Source organism: Brachyhypopomus gauderio, chromosome 9, assembly GCF_052324685.1.
Source record: "Brachyhypopomus gauderio isolate BG-103 chromosome 9, BGAUD_0.2, whole genome shotgun sequence".
NCBI classification, from domain to species: domain Eukaryota; kingdom Metazoa; phylum Chordata; class Actinopteri; order Gymnotiformes; family Hypopomidae; genus Brachyhypopomus; species Brachyhypopomus gauderio.
Genome location: NC_135219.1, coordinates 20325683 through 20344408, shown reverse-complemented (window position 1 = coordinate 20344408; position 18726 = coordinate 20325683). Strand labels below are relative to the sequence as shown.

The 18726-nt window shown below is 43.3% G+C and overlaps 1 protein-coding gene across 2 annotated transcripts; it reads right to left on the bottom strand.

Moving 5' to 3' along the window:
- Positions 1-1678: 1678 nt before the first annotated feature.
- On the bottom strand, positions 1679-15709 carry scara3 (scavenger receptor class A, member 3). Of its 2 annotated transcripts, none has more exons than XM_077017824.1 (7): positions 15342-15709; positions 10641-10676; positions 10274-10318; positions 9606-9725; positions 8074-8154; positions 6733-7776; positions 1679-6635 (listed from the first exon to the last, which is right to left on the bottom strand). In XM_077017824.1, the coding sequence occupies exons 1-7, from the start codon at positions 15346-15348 to the stop codon at positions 6193-6195; spliced, it is 1776 nt and encodes a 591-aa protein (XP_076873939.1). In that variant the 5' UTR covers positions 15349-15709; the 3' UTR covers positions 1679-6192. The 2 variants fall into 2 exon arrangements, with proteins under 2 accessions (XP_076873939.1, XP_076873940.1); XM_077017825.1 differs by lacking the exon at positions 15342-15709 and adding an exon at positions 13433-15326.
- Positions 15710-18726: the final 3017 nt, after the last annotated feature.

Below are 18726 nucleotides of genomic sequence, written 5' to 3'. Positions count from 1 at the left end.
CTCAAAGGGCAACTTTCCAACATCTCTTGAAAACCTGCAGCCTCGTTGAAATGATGACAACTGAACAGATGTTAGGAAGCATTCCTAAGAGAGCTTGCCCTTATTTTTATAGCAAATATGCAGATATGTAAAGCAGTACGTTCCTACCAGATTCCTTTAGCTGGAAACTTATTTCAGGTTGGGTAGTGTAAAGTGTAAAACTGGATTATTCCTCCAAACTGCACAGACAGTGTTATATAGTCGTTAATCAAAACAAACATACAGTATAATGCTTTTCATAGAGGGCTTGATGAAGGTTGGATTTTGACTGCCGGCCAGTCTCTGTTTGAATTGCATTCTTGTTCCCTTTTTCACTTCAGGACTTCAGGAGTTTAGGACTCTTTACTGGAGTGGTTTGCCAGTTTCCAGAACATTTAGATGCATCAGTGCATTGAGGCATAGTTTATAAATTTTAAGTGTTTGATACACACTAGATTGAGCTCATCTATAGTTGGGCCTTGACACCAGAAAGTGTTATCAGTAAGATTTAAGACTCTCAGCATGTTCACCACATGACCTTTTAATACAGACTGTAAGAATGTGGCTTATGTGTTTTAGCCAACACGCCTCTTCCACGTCTTCAGTTGGATTTTGTTGTCTTTCGTGCATTTTAAGCCAGAATAAACACGGGTCAGGTGCAAACTAAAAGCAATACCTCCACCCTCTCCAATCTGAGCTCACGGAATCCACAGCCAGTAATTCTGCTTGTCCACCTGTTATATGTACTACATGGACATGGTAACGTCCCATCAGCAAAAGTTATTTTTGGATGGAATTTTAACGAATCCTAGTCGACCCGCCTGTGGTTGGTGGCGCTTGCGTTCGTCTCTTGCTCTTTACATTTCTCATGGGTCTCATTTCTTTTCTTCACAGCCAATCCGTTGCCATCTCATCCCACTCTCATGGGGTTCTTGGTGTTTTCAAAACCTTCAGCTTTAAAACAATATTAACAAAATACCATTTTCTCCACCTGCAGCTGTAGTAACACCACCTCGCCCCTCTTCCCCAGTGCTGCCCCACCATCTGGAGCCTGTTAGCTAGGGTTGCCAGTCATGTCCTGTAATTCCCCCCCCCCCCCCCCCCCCCCCCCCCAATTCCTCTCATGCAACCGCAGATAATGAACTCAGCAGAAAGGCTGAGCCGGCCAGGCCCCTCTGTTTGCTCCCACACTTCCATTCTTCTCTAATTGCGCTGGGAGGGTTTGGCTAAGGGGCTCCTGACCATTTAAAACGCCTCTGCTGTCTCCACTCAGTCTCTTGTGCTGCAGCGGGTGGGTTCATAAGAAATAAACTCCATGGCAGCAGTATTTTCTGGTGGCTAGTGTCTCAGCGTATGTTTATAGGGCATGTCGTCTCTGCAATGATACCGAAGCTTCTGGTGCTTTGATAGAATGCCGCTGTGGGCATAATTTGATGTTAGACGATTAATTAGAACCATTCTAATCATGTCCTGTTTTCCTGAATGAGTTCAAGATTATTTCATAAGGATTTCAAAGAGGTTCATGGTCATGCATATATGTTGGCAACCACATAAATATTGCTTATGGAACTAATCTAGAGCTCTGAATTTTGTGTGTGGGTGAGAAATACAGTAATGGGTACAAACATGTTTGTCATACTACAAATAATATCACACCAAGTTATGCAATTCAGTTTGTTTAATCGTTTGTTTGCATTTAGACTCATTTAATAACATGCATGATACCAAAGAATGGTACAGTCGTCAAACAGAAGAAGCTAAACTTTCTGACCATGATACATATTCCCATCCTGCCAACACTTTTGCCTTCATGTTTTTCAGTATCTCGTAAGTGTTTAATATGTGTTTGATAAAAGTTTGCTTTCTTAGTTTGAGAAGGCCCCGTCTTGCACGTTCTTACAGGTCCCCGAGCTCTACCTCAAAACGGACTGCTGTGCTGAACGGGATATTTTACAGCGTCTCAAGGTGTTGTCAGGGTCTGGATTCTGACCTTGCACAGATGCCAGATGTGACGCTGCCCTCAGCCCAGACCCAGAATGAAGAGAGAGTGAATGCTGGTGTAGTGGAATATAACTGCTAATAACGATGTGGGCACCTGAAGACATTCTCAGGGGCTGCCTGTTTGTACAGCTGTATTGTGCTGTTGGGTTCTCTGGTACCGTCATGGTTCAGTCTGGAATAAAGTGATGTAATTTCAGCCTGCAATAAGAATGACTAAATCAGTGTTCAATCAAGGGCAGGTCGTCTAAGGGTTAACATCTTAGAGTTAGAACGCAAGCAAGGTTACGTGATAACTAGGAGAGGATGTTTCTGTTATTAATTTAACCGGCCACTGGCATATAAATGGAGGTTGCGCATATGAAAATGAATGTTCTGTAAAATGGAACCTTGAGATGGTGATGGTGCAGGGAAATCAATCTGTCGGGAGTCATATGTGTCCCATGTTTGATCAGGGTGAGAAATCAAATAAAAACATTGGCTGTTTATCAGTTCTGTGGTGACATGGCCAACAAAATACCACAAGATCTCTAGGACTGCTCAGCCAGCACTCTTCTGGTTGTTATCGATAAACACACACACACACACACACATGGTTTACGTGTGTGTATATGTGGGTTTATGAGTGTTGTACATCTGTGAAACAGAACAAGAAAATTTATAACTCTTGAAGTCCAAGGTGAGACATCCCAGTTATGGTGAAAAGAAGAAATGTGTGCTAGTCACAGCATTTAAAGGAAAATTTAAAAAATATGAATCCATATTTCAGAGAAGGAGAAACTGCCCGAGGAAGGAAAATGAGGTGCAAAGTGCCACACACACACCCATGCACACACGCACACACACGCACACATACACGCACGCATGCGTACACATGCAAGCACAAACACGCACAGACACACACGCACGCATGCACACACACACACACACACACACACACACAAATCCTGAAACCTTCCTAGTTATACTTTCTCTCATTGTTTTAATGTCTACATCTTGACTGACCTTTCTTTTGGCCATGGCTAGACCTCGTTTAACTGTTTTCATCTGTTCTTGATGTGGTCCAGTTTCTCAACTCATTATCGCAACATGCTGCTTTGAGCTTCTGTTTTTTTCTCCCTCTATATCTTTGATGTGTATAAGTGTTTATATACAACTGTCTGCATTTGAAAGACCAAAATAAGATGCAACAGTACTGACATTCAGCTGACACAGGTGATGATTACATGCTAGCATTTAGTAAGCCTTAGTAACTGTGACAACTTGACCACTGATTAGCAGAATTTTTAAAACATGCTTGTATGATTGTAAGCGTACATCTAAGTAAGTAAATTTGCCTTCTTTGTACTTTGGGTGGATTTAAAAATATAGCTACATTGTGGCAGATGGATTTTAAAATTGTTCATCAGTGCAGATGGAAAATCTGAAGGTGCCATAAGAGCTTTATAAAAAACTCTCATCTTCAGATATATGCCCAAAATATGTTCCGCCTGGACCCAGGGCCTAGCTCACCATCTGGTGTAGTTTATCCTGGCAGGTATGGCAATTTCAATAGAAATATGGTGATAGCTTTCTGATTTTCTTGTTTTGGATCTAAGCAGCCCTTAGCTACAACACAGTTCTCCAGTGATGGAGTCCGTTACTGCAGACACACTGCTCGGTCTCCCGTGGAGCGTGGCCATGGGAGTGAGGTTTGTGAACCACAGCTAGGCTTTGCTTCAGGCAGCCAGTCTCAGAATTTAGCTTGTCTTAGTGTCATTATTATTCACCATTCCAAATGTTCTTGAGTAAATCTGAACATGTGACTGACATTGTTGGTCTATCCCTGAAGCTACGATGTTTTCCTTTGATGCAGGGCCGAATATCGTGGCCTGGTCCTCTGTGGTCTGACTACCAGCTGCAGAACTACACAGTTTTGTTTTCTTTCTTATTTTTTGTCCTGTGTGCAGAGACAGAGGGTGAGAGAAAGCACCAGTAGTGAGCTCATAAATGGCTGAAACAATCCGCATGCTGTTTTCACAGCCAGCACGTAATTACGACCAAATCCAAGTTCCTTTAAAAGTCATTAAATGAGGGTGAGGGTTGACCAAAACAAACAAACAAAAAAAAACCCCATCACACATTGTAATGAAGCTATTCCCACAATTGATCTGGCTGGTTGAAATAACCGTCATGGAAACTTTACTGAAGGTGTTTAAACTTGAGTCATTGTAAACAAACTTGTGGGAACTGGTTGGGAGGCTTTTGACCATGCAGAGGTTACACACCAAACTCCATGGTAGCCTCATGCCAGCCAGATTGCGCATTTTGTGGGAATGCCGAAAAATCGACAGACCCAAATTCACAGTTACACCAAACGTACAGGCCCCATTGCGAACGACAACTACAGTAAAGTGGTAGATGGAAGGGTTAGAATGCTCACTGCCAAACTGCTGTCACTAAACGTTATGAGGTGTTTTTTCAAGACTGCAGATTTAGCTGCAGGTTGGTAAAAGGATCATTTTTGAGTCGCTGTGCACTTTATAGACTGATGGACACATGTTGCGAACTCCCTGCCTCTTGCACAGGTGATGTAATGTTGATATATGTTTACACATGGTATTAGTTCAAAACAATCGTTTCCTCAGGTTGTTATACATCCATGGACAGAGCATACACCCAAGTACTAACACTGTCATCCGTTCAATATGAAAACCAAACCTTAATCTGCAGTTCAAGGGGCATCATGCCACACCGTTTGACATTAAAAGCAGAAAGAATGTCTCCTTTCCTTTTTGCTGTGGCTTAACTTGGGGTCTGTTTCTCAGCACGCAACTGCTAGTCTGCTACAAATGTGCTGAGTTTGTATGAAGTAAAACACATGCTCTAGTTGAAGGAGGAGACGGAACGTTTATGGCGTTGATTAGAAGTGAGCAAAACATTATCTTATGAATTATTTTGCATGCTTGCCTTTAATAAAAGGTGTTTAATTGGATGAGCATACCTCGGGAGTGTTTAGGAAGAGCTATGAGCTATGAGTATGATTACTGTTTTCAGTTAGATTCAGAAGTTTCAAATGAGCTCAACACACTACCAGATCCTTTGATTTCTGTCAAGAGCAGACGGAGCTCAGTGTCACGTCATATCTGAAAAAGCACAGAAGACACTTGAGTGTCAGTACTTAGAGCAATAATATGAGCTATTTACATAATGCATGGTATCAAATACTTTTTCTTCCAATATAGTATAAAAATTGCTTTTTTTCCTCAATAAAATTCCTATAAAACCTTTGTCTAATGTTGCACAAAGAATATAATGTGATAACACTAGATGTTTATCCCTCAAGAATGCTATACAAACGATTAACAGGAATACGCATGAGAAAACCAGACGTATAAACAAAACGTTTACATTCAGTCTAGAGCATAATATGGATGTACCATTCAGTGACAAAGAGCCAACAACAGTTATGCTCTGTACATACGGACCTTGCTACAATTCTAACTGCCAAAGTCTGCTACATCTCTCCATTCACTTGTGCTTTTCCTAATGTGTGCGCTGCATTGTGAAGTTTGATCCAGAATACTTTAGTCACTGAAAATATCCAGGATTCCTAAAATTTCACAATCTCATGTTTCTCATCTTATTTCTTATTCAGAGTTCCTGCTCTGGATAAACTATGGAGAATATACAACAATGATTTTCTTTGAAAAAATAGAAGAAAGAAAAGAAAAAAAACTCCCAAAAAGATAGAAAGACAAACATTAAAGTTCCTTCAGATTTCTTATCACGATATGAGTTGATTCTTTAGGAAAAATAATCAGCTGTTTCTCTTAAGACGAAAACACAATGCTATGGCAATGGGCCATGGCGTGGCCTGCATGGTGCTGGGAGAATGTGTGCAGTTTAAAGCCTGAGGAACATGGGGTCAGCATAAAGTGGGATTATTATCTGTCTCATGAGAGCTACTTTGAGGTGAACCTCCTTGATTGGTGATGGTTCGGGTACTGCTCAGTTTTCAGGTACGTAAACTCTGGTGAGTTCCCTAAATCAAACTCTGAATGAGATCATAGTTCACTTCCACTATCCATACTTAGTGAACATTTCCAGTAATGTTGGTATTGAGGGAACAGCCATAAGATTAAGTATTTGTATGATTTCAAAAACATACAAAGACAGACTGGTATAAATGGTTTCTTATCGCAGAGTGTAATTCCCTGGAGGTCCAGGTGGGCCAGGCGGCCCAACAGGACCGGGCGGCCCAACAGGACCAGGCTTCCCTCTAGGTCCAGCAAGCCCATGGACACCAGGGAGTCCTGCTTGCCCTTGGATTCCTGGAGGTCCTTTAGGGCCAGGTAATCCATCCTTGCCTGCAACTCCCATGTCGCCTTTCTGTCCCTTCTCACCACGAGGTCCTGGTTGTCCTAAAGACCCTTTGGCTCCTTTTAATCCTTGACTCCCTTTGCTTCCAGAAGGTCCAGATTCCCCTTGAGCTCCTTTAGGTCCCATAATGCCCTTAGACCCTATAGGCCCAGGTGGTCCTGAATTTCCCCGGTCTCCCTTGATCCCTTTGGACCCCGCAGGTCCTGTGGATCCTGCTTCACCTCTGTTCCCTTTTGGACCCGGTGGACCTGGAGCTCCTGCAAGGCAATAGAAGATCACAGAACTTGGTTAAATTCAGTTTAGTTTACCACACTGTTTGCTGTGGAGGACTAATTTAATGATAGAACCTGCTACCTTTTAATATGGTGAAGTTCTGGATCAGCTGGGAGTGCCTGGTGTCCACCAGCTTCAGTTCCTCCATCACCATAGAAAGGTTCCTCACGTCAACGTCGAGTCGCACGCTCAGCAGCATGTACTGTGTCCTCAGAGAATCGGCAAGGTTTAAGAGAAGCAAAACGGTGCTGTTCAAGTTCTGCAAGTTCTCGGTGTGGCTGCCCAGCTTGGACTGGCAAGAGGAGCTCTCCATGTTGATGTACTTGTACATGCTCTGAACGTGGCTGACTGTGGCGTTAATGCTGGAGGCGATGGTGTCGATCTCCAGCTCGATGGAGCTCATTCTCGTGTCCAGTGTCACGAACCTCTCCCCGGTCCTGTTTTCGTAGTACCTGGAGTGGTACCGGTGGTCGTGCATGTTCTCCTCATGCTCGTCGATGAAGGAGGACACGTTGTCCAGCTGCATCTGCAGGTTGATGACCTGCAGGGTGAGATCGTGGACCATGTCCGAGCTCATGCTGATCCTCTGGTGGGTGGCGGCGATGCCAGTCTGGATGCTTCGCATGGTCTGGGTGGCCGCGCTGGAGTTGGACTTCAGCCCGCTCAGCGTCCTGCTGTAGTTCTGCCAGTCTGACGACATTTTCTGCAGCACCAACGTATCTTCTTCGGTCTTCCTCCGAAGAGCGTCTATCCACACGGCGCTAAGCGCCACTGTTGTGTTCACCTGCTGCATTGTACCTTTCAGATCATACTGATCCTGGATCAGGGATTTCATGCCCTGATCAGTCTCGTTGATCACAACCTGCCATCCGTTTACTTGACCAAGATACTGTTCGAGAGACTGGTTAATTCGTTTGATGGAAACCCCATAAGCCTGGACGTCTCTCATGATTCTGCTATTCGACTGTGATAGGGTCTTCTGAGACTGTGAGCTCTGGTCCAACAACTGCTCTTGGCCCAGTACCATCTTTTGTATGTCCTCAAATTCCCTTTTCAGTCTGGCGATCTCCTCACGGAAATGTGTCAGATGATAGCACTCCGTGCAGTTGCTTGCAGCGTTGAGATCTGCACAAAAAGAAAGCAAAATTCGAAAGGCGCCGACCAGATGAAGCATCAGCGAGCCCAGAACAGCTGAGTCTCCACACACCGAGAAGCGTACGCTGTTGCAGCTGTTTCACAAGACAATTATTCTTAAGTTATTAGTCTCTGAGGACAAGACCCACTCTGGGAGGTAAATCATGGGATTAGAAAAACAATCTTGCTCAACCCAGAAGACCTATTTAAAACAAAGGCAATGCTTCAGGGGAAGATGTTCCCCTTGGGAATTGACATTTTCGGTCTTGCAAAGTATTGCAGGCTTACCTTGTACACTCTCCTGGACCCTGGCAATCTTTTTATGAAATAACAATTCCTCTTCCGATAAGCTGTCAACTTTCCTAAAAACTACAGGCAAAAAAAATTAAAATCATTAATCACAGATTTCAGTGATTACGAAATCGTGTTCAAAAAGCATTGCAGACACATCTTCATTGCAAACTGAAGAAATAAAAGACATGGAGTTTTATTACTAGCAAGATTCTTCACTCAACAAAAAATGAAGCAGAATGGTAAATAAAGCTGTGATATATTTTCCTAAGAGACCAGTGGTGATCTGGTTTATGTTTCCTTTATGGAAACCCAAACTGAAACTACATTTTAGGAGTAATAAAGCCCATTATAGATCTCTGCTTCATTGAAATCATAAACATTACATGTGTTTAAATTGAATAACATTTAAACCTGTAATGTTTTATTTCTGTAAAGTGCTGAACATGGCTTTAGCAAATTTAACAGATTTATAATGATTCATAATGACAGTCTACAGTAAATATTTCTCTGGTGCCAATAATAAAAGTTACTGTGGTTACAAAAACACACAGATTATTAATTAAACATCTTGTTTTTGGAAAATCTTGTTCCTTATTTGATTGTAGTTGGAAGGCTGAAGGTCTGGGGTAGCATGAATTATGCAACAGATGCATGTGCCATGGTATATATGCTTCTGACTCATGACCTTGGGTTTTATTTAGCTTTGACAGTAAATATTTTTGTAATTTCTCAATCTGGCCTTTAAAGTTCTTTTGTTCTCTGCTTGCTTGGCTACAGTGTAGCTGTTTTGCAAGCTAATATAATATGAGGCAGTTTCCTGTCCTGCTAGTAAAAATCTGCGCTGCCACAAAGTTGGCACTGTAGTCATCTGAGCGAACTGGGGGGTTATTTCGCCTCTATGTGCACCTCCGACACTCTTGTCTGTATATCTGTAAGCATGGATTTATTGCTCAATAATCCTGTGATATGGTGAAATCCAAGCAATGTCTGCAGAGAACCGTTTGTGAGCTCTGCGGTGGCAGACAGGTAATATGGTGAGACAGCTTCCCGGGGTGATCAATGGTGATTATCTAGCACACCGGACTCCTCAGCACAGGGACCGGCTCATTTTGGCTCATGCTGTTTATAATCACATGGGTTAGTGTTGTGTTTAGTGTTGCACACGGTGGAGTCAAGCATGTCAAACGTGGGAGGCTCTGACCACGTGAACTGCATGTCGTTATGAGACTTTTCACTGTGGCTGAGGAACTCTTTTCAAAAGCTGGTCTGCTTCTGTGAATGAGTCTGGAAATGATTATGTTCATAAACATGCTGTTTGGCGGAGGCTGTGTAGGATGGATGGTATGAGTTCTCACTCAATGGCCCCAGCGTGAGTTTTCAAATGCAGGAAGGATGTTTTCCTTCATTCTTTTGACCTTCAACGTGAATTTAAAGACCATACGGAAAACACTGCGAAATCCAATGGCGAAGCCCATCGTCATGACCTGGTCTGGTAGCTGATCTGATTTAGGGTGGTGTAAACTCACCCATGGAGGCCAGGACTGCCACAGTGATGATGATGAAGGCGAAGAATCCATAGAGAACCCTGACAGCCAGCCGGAGGGAGCAAACCTGCTGACACTTCGCACAGCCTCCCCGGTTCCTACCTGCAGACACAAACCCAAACCCACGTTCACCGCAGAACACTCTATAGGTCCAACATTCCATGGCGATCTCTGCACTCATATTAACATACTGGTCATATCAATATCAATATAGGATAAACGACAAAATCTTACCTATGGTTATCACTGTTACTCTGAGAATTAGATAAGCACGTGCACACAGTGTGCACGTACAAACCAGGACAAATGATTTTTTACCAACACTCAAGCACATCTGAAAGAGACATGCTTTAGGTTCCTGTTCCGCTCAGAGTTAACATGCCCAAAACTTTGCTAAGTCAAATGAAGCTTATTAGAGTTCGCACAGCACTGGTTTCAAACAGTGTTGCACAAGCCCTGAGATATTTGGAGCACAGGCAACGGGTCTGGTGCATAAACAGTGCTGCGACCGCAAATGTATGTTGACTCGTGCACACGGGGTGTGTGCAGCTCTGTCCTCCTTAAGCTGTTATCGGCGGTAGTGGTTCCAGGTACGGCCATTTGTAATAGTGAGAACTCAGAAACAGGTTGAGGAAGCGAGTGTCTCTGACCTCTGAAGGGAGGTGTCTCCTCCTCTTCTCCGGGCAACTCCTCCTCTGTGAACACATAAGATGAATGAGTCTCATCTGTGAGGGTGTACAGCGTTGTAGGTGAATAACAGCATGAACAGATGAAATGATTGCTCATTATTGGTGGTGAAAACCCCATTTTCCCTTCGTGACTCATTAAATGCTCTCTTTCCTTCTCCCCAGTGGAACAAGAGCACAGAATTATTAACATGTAAAAATCGCTGGCTTTAATGAGACATTTCGAAGCAGGCCAGATGGATCAGTTTCAGCATTCATTCTAACTAATAGCCCAGTGGAGTCCAGAAAAATGAGAAAAATGCAAAAAGGTTAAAGAATTGGAAGATCCTACCTTTGAAGAGCTGATTCTCGTAGCCACAATAGCTCTCTGGAAGAGAGGGAATCAGCACGGGATGAATTATGTGTTCACTCATTACAATCAACAGTATGAAATATAAACCAGTCCAAAGGAGCACCACCCAACCAGTCACTGAAGCCATAAATCACAAAGTGTAAGTTGAAATGCACAACTCTCCCATTCCTGCCCCTTCTGCCCTCCATGACACAAACCATTTGAATCGGGATCATTTGCAAACGTGAGGTCATTGTTGGCATATAACTTGCACTAATACAATTACAAGAAATCACAGAGGGGAGTGTGTTACTTGGAGTTTAACCGACTCCTCGGAATAACATCTCTTCTTGGGGGTGGGGACAAACAAGCATTAGAATAACCTGAGTGGGTTGTCAGATGAAAAACCCCACGAGAAGAGAAATAGCACAGTTAGGCTTATTATTCGAACACATTACAAGCTAGAACAGCAAAGCCTCTGGATCCTGTTACACTGAGTGAGTTAGTCCAAGGCACATTCCAACAAATACCAAAGACTGGCCTTATGGAACCTGATTGAAACATCTAACAACAATCCCTTTATATCATTCATAATATAACTATCACCAACACCAATTTATTCTTATGCTTTTTCAACATTACTGTTTTAAAGGCCCATCCATTCCATCCATCCATTATCTACCGCTTATCCGGAGCCGGGTCGCGGAGGTAGCAGTCTGAGCAGGGAAACCCAAACCTCCCTCTCCCCAGACACCTCAGCCAGCTCCTCGGGTGGAACACCGAGACGTTCCCAGGCCAGTCGAGAGACATAGTCTCGCCAACGTGTCCTGGGTCTCCCTCGGGGCCTCCTCCCCGGGGGACGTGCCTGGAACACCTCCCTAGGAAGGCGCCCAGGGGGCATCCGAAACAGGTGCCCAAGCCACCTCAACTGACTCCTCTCGATGTGGAGGAGCAGCGGTTCTACTCCGAGCTCCTCCCGAGTGACCGCGCTTCTCACCCTATCTCTAAGGGTGCGCCTAGCCACTCTGCGGAGGAAACTCATTTCGGCCGCTTGTATCCGCGATCTCGTTCTTTCGGTCATTACCCAAAGCTCGTGACCATAGGTGAGAGTAGGAACATAAATCGACCGGTAAATCGAGAGCTTCGCCTTTTGGCTCAGCTCCTTCTTCACGACAACGGACCGGTACAGCGACCGCATTACTGCGGAAGCTGCACCAATCCGTCTGTCGATCTCACGCTCCATTCTTCCCTCACTCGTGAACAAGATCCCGAGATACTTAAACTCCCCCACTTGAGGCAGGACTTCTCCACCCACCTGAAGGGAGCAAGCTACCCTTTTCCGGTCGAGAACCATTTTTAAAGGCCTTCATTTGATATTAATGCAGTGCCTTGTAGAGAAACCGGGTTTCTTATTTTCCACCAACAGCAGCAAACATGCATTCAGTCCAGCAGTCTTGTTTTTCTGAGGAGATTTCCTTAGTCACCTTCTGCATATATTAAATTCAGCTGATGGAACTATTTTCCAGACTTGTTTGTATGCTGGGGTGCAGAGAGGCACGGTTGGCAGGACAGCCGTGGGTGTGCAGCAGTGATGCCTCCTGGAACCAGACTGCTCAAAGTGCAGGAAATGACTGCAGTTTTTCTCCACAGCTACACAGGTGCCTTGGAGAAACGGCCAGACCTGAGATGGCCCAGCAGCGCTGTAGGCAACACCAGCCTACGCTGGAGGAACAGGCGAAGGAGCCTCTGGTCTGGGTGACTGCCATCCTGTCCGCAAGAACATGTCTCTGGTGTCCGCCAAGAAGCTGAGCGCCAAGGTCGGACACGTAGAAGCACCGCCCAAAACTCCGTACCAAAGGTGGCAGGATGTTTAGTTAGATGGAAAGGGCACCCAGTGAAGTGCAAAACATGGAAAGTTTTCGAAGGGTTTGCTGAAGTCGGAGAAGCATAAGGTGAATTTACCAGAGTGTAACCGGTGCGGTGAGTCAGCAGGAAAGTGAACACATTCAGCTTTCTGCCCACTGAACAGAACCATGTCTGAAGCACTGGAACAGGTTCGTGTACTAGGGAACGGGCCAACATACCGAAGGACACGCCGAGGTAGAACACTATAATCTGTTTGAAGGTAAACTGTTTACTCCTGAGATATGCTGGATCCGGGGAAGTTTGGGTTGAGCATCGAAATGTTTTAGCACTGTTGTAATACTTACTTTCTGAATTCAGTAATGCAGCCCATGAAGACTTGTACACTTCTATGGGTTCCTGGAGCAGCATTACTGATCTTATCGTCAAGCTCTTGAGACGTACGTGTGAAACCTATATATCGGATCAGAGACTAATTCAGTGGAAAGAGACATGGAGTTACAACACCATGTGTCTAGCTCTGGTCCATAAAACATGACCTTTGACCCGTAAGGACTTTGATGAAATTGGCCATTGTGGACAAAAAGAGGACAGCTGCAAAGGATGGAAAAGGATCAGTACAGTACACAGTACGCTAACAGTGTAGTATACAGTACGCTAACAGTGTAGTATACAGTACGCTAACAGTGTAGTATACAGACACAGGCACAATACACAAGCCGGTATGTAGACGGCAAAACGTCGAAACCTTGGCGGTTGAATTCTCAGGTGAAGGTGGTGGGGAGCAGTGAAGGTCATTTGTCTCCTCAGCCAGATGTTTTATGGTGCACAGCCCACTTCTGAATAAACATGAGGGCTTGTGCTCTGCCCAAACACCACAGTAAGAACATCAGAAGTGGTGGTTTTCATACCTGCTTCCTTCAGCTTACCTCAGAAGAGTGCTGAGTGAAGAACTCTACCCATACGAGATGGCCCATGGTAATGTCTTTACAGGAACCACAGGTAAACTGTTTTCTTTAAGAAAGAACTCAGTGGAGGTGTATAAAAAAGAATTAGGAAAAAGGCAAATGTCTCAAATAAAACTTGACAAAAAACAAAACAAAAAGTCAAATGTTTTAATGTTTCTTTGCTTATTCATTTCAGTTCACATTTTCTGGATTACTTCAGTGTTCAAGGACCATAACGAACCACTTTAATGGGACAGTTTATATAATCATAGCATGTTACCATCAAATCTGGAGCCCTCTCTCTCCAAGTTCTTCATTTCAATAAATAAAAGTATATATGTATAATATTTTGACAGAAAGCTAATATTTGAATGCAATACAGCCCTTTTGTTTAAAGCAATCACAAAATGTTATTTTGAACTGCAGGTTGCACAGCACAGGGACATAAAACCAGCAAAGACCCAGGGATCCACAAACCTTGAGGATGTCAGAGGTTAGGTGCTGACCGTTTCTCATGCACTGGGTCTGGCTAAAGGCATCCTGGGATTCCCTCAAAAGTGATCAAATCTAATAAAGAACAGCTCATCTGCCAGGCCTGTCATCTGTATGAGTCTAAATATTCGTCTGAGATGAGCTACTACGGCAAATCTCCAAACCAGCAAGTATGATACACGGCAAAACGGACAGTTGTTTGTCTAGTTTGTCTGTGGCAGGAAGGAAAATTTTTTTACACAGATTCCAGAACCGCACAATGATGCCTGACCACAAATAACAAAAAACAAATGCAATCAAGAGTTGACAAACAACTCATCCAGACATAAAGAGGAATTTGTGGTGACATTCAAAAGAATGAAACCCTAATCTAGAGGGCCTCAGCTGAAGGATAGACACGTCAGTGTGCTTTGATCTTCCTTTCACACTCCAGGAGTATATGCTTTATGTTAGTAGTCGCACACAGACTTCTATGCTGACATTTAAAAGTAGGCCTATATAAAATTAATTGTTTCCAGTGCCATCAAACTATGCAATAACGCTCTTTAAAAAGTTATTCTATACAATAACACACACACACCTGTGCAAATATACAGTGCATGCACTCACCCGTGCACATAAACACACACACACACACACACACACACACACACACACACACATTCGCGCTTCCCTCCGACGCGTGTAAACGACACTACACACGACCCACATGGTTTCCCTATTTGTCAAATATGTCCCGTCAGGCCCAAACTGATCACCTCTTTTACTGAAGCATTCTCCCTAGGGCAGGCCTGCTTTGCAGCCCTCGCACCAGGTGTCTGGGAGAACCGGGCAGCACCTGTTGTCTGGGGGAGGGGGGGGCGTGCAACAGTGCAGGACTCACACCTCTGCTGGCACTCTGTGGTGTGTGGGCTCGAGAAAACAAAACAGGCCCCCTGCCTGCAAGATTTCAAATAAATACCTAAACATCTCAGCAAAGTCCGTTTGCTGCCTCTCAAAAGGGTTCACTTGTTTAGTTTAATTTCTAATTCAAAATCCATAGGCCATTTTCCCATTTCAAGTAATGTTAGGGAAAAACCTGGATCCAAAATATTACCCTATGACTCGCATTAATGTAAGATCCGTTTTTGAAACGCAAAAGCAAATGTGTTTGTGTGGAAAACGGGGAGGTTCAATGGTGAAGTCTCTCTTAAAGGCAAGGAAAGACCGTCTCCCATCCAAGATCAACAAAGCCTGGTTTTCCCTGCACGGTGAGAGGTGCGGTCTTTAAAGCAAGCTGTATGCAGGTTTGTGAGTGTGAGCAGACGTTTAAAGAGTTTGAAGTAATAGATGTGGTTTTGCAGTGACACAACAGGACATATTTTTTAAGTACATTTCAACCAAGAGAGACTTTCTTTACCTTTCATGCTGTCTGTATAAAGATGCTTTGGCAGGGATGGTGAAAAACAGGCTGTTTTGAGGTGTCACTTTACAGGTCCTTTGTCATCTGTCTAAAAATACAGTTGCAGCAGTCCCTTTGATTAAAATCCAGCTGTTTGCTTCAGCATTCTTGCAACTTGAAGGTTTGTTTATATTTGGAGCAAGTGCCCTGAGCACTTCAGCATAATCAAAAAAAAAAAAACAGTTCACAGAGTCAGCCAAAGTCAAAGACCACGGGAAGACGACAGGCACGCTACATGTTACAGGCGGTTTATATGGAGAAGCCCCTCTGGAACATGTTACGTCTTCCCTTGAAGACCAGAAGTAGCCCAGTAACCATGTGTGGTGTGGAGAGACATAAAGGGCAGAGGGAGTGTATGTTCCTCTGTGGGAGGAGAACAGAGGAAAAGGGAGGGAGAGTTGGAGAGGAGGGAGGGGAGAAAGAGTGCATATGTTTCTTTCCACCAGTCCTATGTCCTGACCTAATTGCTAACAAATGTCTGGATAGGCCAGGACAGACACCTTGATCTTCCGCAGAATCGCTAATAGCACGTTTGCCGAGACTCCTATCACTCCGATCTGTGGCCCCGGCCAACTGACGTCTCCTTGGCATTCCACAGGTCACTATCCACTGTTGTGCAGAAGACAGATACAAGCGATCAGTCGCTAATACCCATTAGTAGATGTGCAGATGCGGATTACAGAGCACACAAAGATATGGCAAGAAGAATGTGATCACATTCCATGATGGAAATTGGACACAGACTCTAGTTCAAGTTGACAGACAGCCACGTTTGGCTCATGAAACCGTGGATTATATAAATTGTGGTAATATATTAAAGAAATAATTCTGACCATCAAGCACGTGATGTTCACACATCAGAGAATGAAAAGCCAATCAAGCCTCTTTGACTTATGCGGTTTGTATATGGAGTCTTTAAAAATTCAAGACTTTCTGAAATGATGCAAACGCTCTGGATTCACTGATACAGATCAACACACACACACACACACACACACACACACACACACACACACACACACACACACACACACACACACACACACACAGATGTTTACTGGAGAAAAACAAAAACAGCACTGTATACTTCAACAACCCTATTTTAAAACCATTATGGAACTGAAGTCTGTCACCACCGACCACAATGTATCACAATATTGTGAACTATGAAATCAAATATCACTTCAACACTTAAGAAAGCTGCATTCATACAGTTTGTCACTATAATCCAGGAATAATAAAACTGTTACTCTCAATGTTTAAACGCTTGTCATCAGTCCCAATGCAGTTTTATCATTTTGAAACAGGGTCAAGCATTTACAGTTCAACTCTCAGCATTTGCAAGATGGGAAAAACAACATAAATTTTGTCTTCTAGCTTCAGATCATGCAAGGATTAAAATATTCTGTTTTACATCATTTGTGTTACAGAGGACAATATATCACTTCAACACATGCTGACAAACAACATATCAGGTATGCAAACAACATATCAGGTTCATGTTAAATATATCTATACAATCACGTTATTATGTATGTACATCATAACTTGCTTTGATGTACTGGTGTGCTAGGCCATTATTACAAGATAGTAAGTCAGCATTTCTTAGTATCTCATAGCATTATTTAGTATCTCATAATTATGACTTACCTTCTCATAATTTTGACTTGATATCTCATTATTACGAGATAGTAACTCTAATTATTGTCAATGATTACCAAAACAAACAATATTCTGTGATTTAGCCTTGTAGTAAACGAGAGACATTCGGTCTTTCAGAGTATATATTTGTAAGTAGTTCAATTAGATGCAAAATACTGCAGAACTAATTTGGGATCAGGAAGAGGGAGAAACATGGGTGAAATTACTCAAATGTCTGGTCTTCTGTGTCTGTTTTGTCCTTGCAAATTGCACACAGATCTATACCGACTCACTGACGACGTCATTCCAAACTGAAAGTTTGAAAGCATACAATATGTAACTCCATAAAGTAGGGGGTGATGTGGGGAGTTCAACGGGGTAATAAACTCCTCCTTAGAAAGGTCTGCTTTAGGAGAGCAGGTGAAGTTCTGCTGGTTTAGGGTCTTCAGGCCAGCTCTCTGCTAAGGAGGAGGTTATTTTCCCCTTCAGCCAAAACATTTCCATCCCTTCTTCTCTCACAGAGCCAAAGTCAAACAAAACCATAAACAAAAACAGGAAAGCATGTTTGAAATGACGAGACAGGAAAAGAGTTTGCATGTTATAGATTTACACAAATGACTACATTTGTAACCAATCCTTAGGGCCACACACACACACACACACACACACACACACACACACACACACACACACACTCCTCAGAAAAAAGTTAACACACACTCACACACATTCTATATATATACATTTTATGGTTTTATGTGTGTGGATTTTATATGTGTGTGTGTGTGTATGTGTGTGTGTGTGTACTTTGTGTAAAGTGCTTCTTTACATATTCAGCCTGACCTTGGCTCATGCTGTGGTACTAAGCTGTTTCAAAACCACCTCCATTGTCCCGATACCCAAAACCTCTAACCCGTCAAGACTCAGTGACTACCACCCGGTGGCCCCCTTCTTCACGAAGTGCTTTGAGCGGCTGGTCCTAGCACACCTCAAAGCCTACATCTCCTCACACTGGATCCCCACTAATTTACATACTGCCAGAAAAAGAGCACTGAGGATGCAGTGCCCATAGCACTGTCCTCTGTCCTCTCACACCTCGATAATCCTCCGTCAAGATGCTGTTCATAGACTTAGTTCATAGTTCATAAACTTCAGTTCAGTCATCCCCTCTTCCTGTCATATGGCACCACTTCCTGTCATAGAGGACATCTACAGGAAGTGCTGTCTGAAAAGGGCTGGGAAAATCACCACAGACTCTCCTGCCCTGTAGGAGGCGCTACAGGAGCCTCTAGACTAAGACCACCAGGTACCAGAACAGCTTAATTCCCACAGCTGTCAGACTCCTGAACTCTGCCTGCTGATATCTGAACAATAACAATGGACTGTAACATACACCTATAACACACAGACTTAAACACCACTTACCGGCTCTTTCATCTGTTGTATATACTGCCCACTATTGTATACTGTGTAAAGTACATACTTATATTATTTATTATACTCTGTTTATACCTTTCATATTTATAACCTGTTCATAGTCAGTACATTCATAATCTGTATATTATGATACTTAGTCACAGCACACTCAAGCTACTGTACATTTCTAATATAGATATTTATATTTTTGGGTGGTTGCAAACTGCATGTCGTTGCTTTGTACTTGCGACATGTGCAATGGCAATAAAGTTGAATTCTATTCTAT

Coding starts and splice junctions, on each gene's coding strand:
- scara3 (XM_077017824.1), bottom strand. Junction 10,319..10,640: donor CGAGAATCAGCTCTTCAAAG/GTAGGATCTTCC, acceptor ATGTGTTCACAG/AGGAGGAGTTGCCCGGAGAA. Junction 8,155..9,605: donor GGCAGTCCTGGCCTCCATGG/GTGAGTTTACAC, acceptor TTTTGCCTGTAG/TTTTTAGGAAAGTTGACAGC.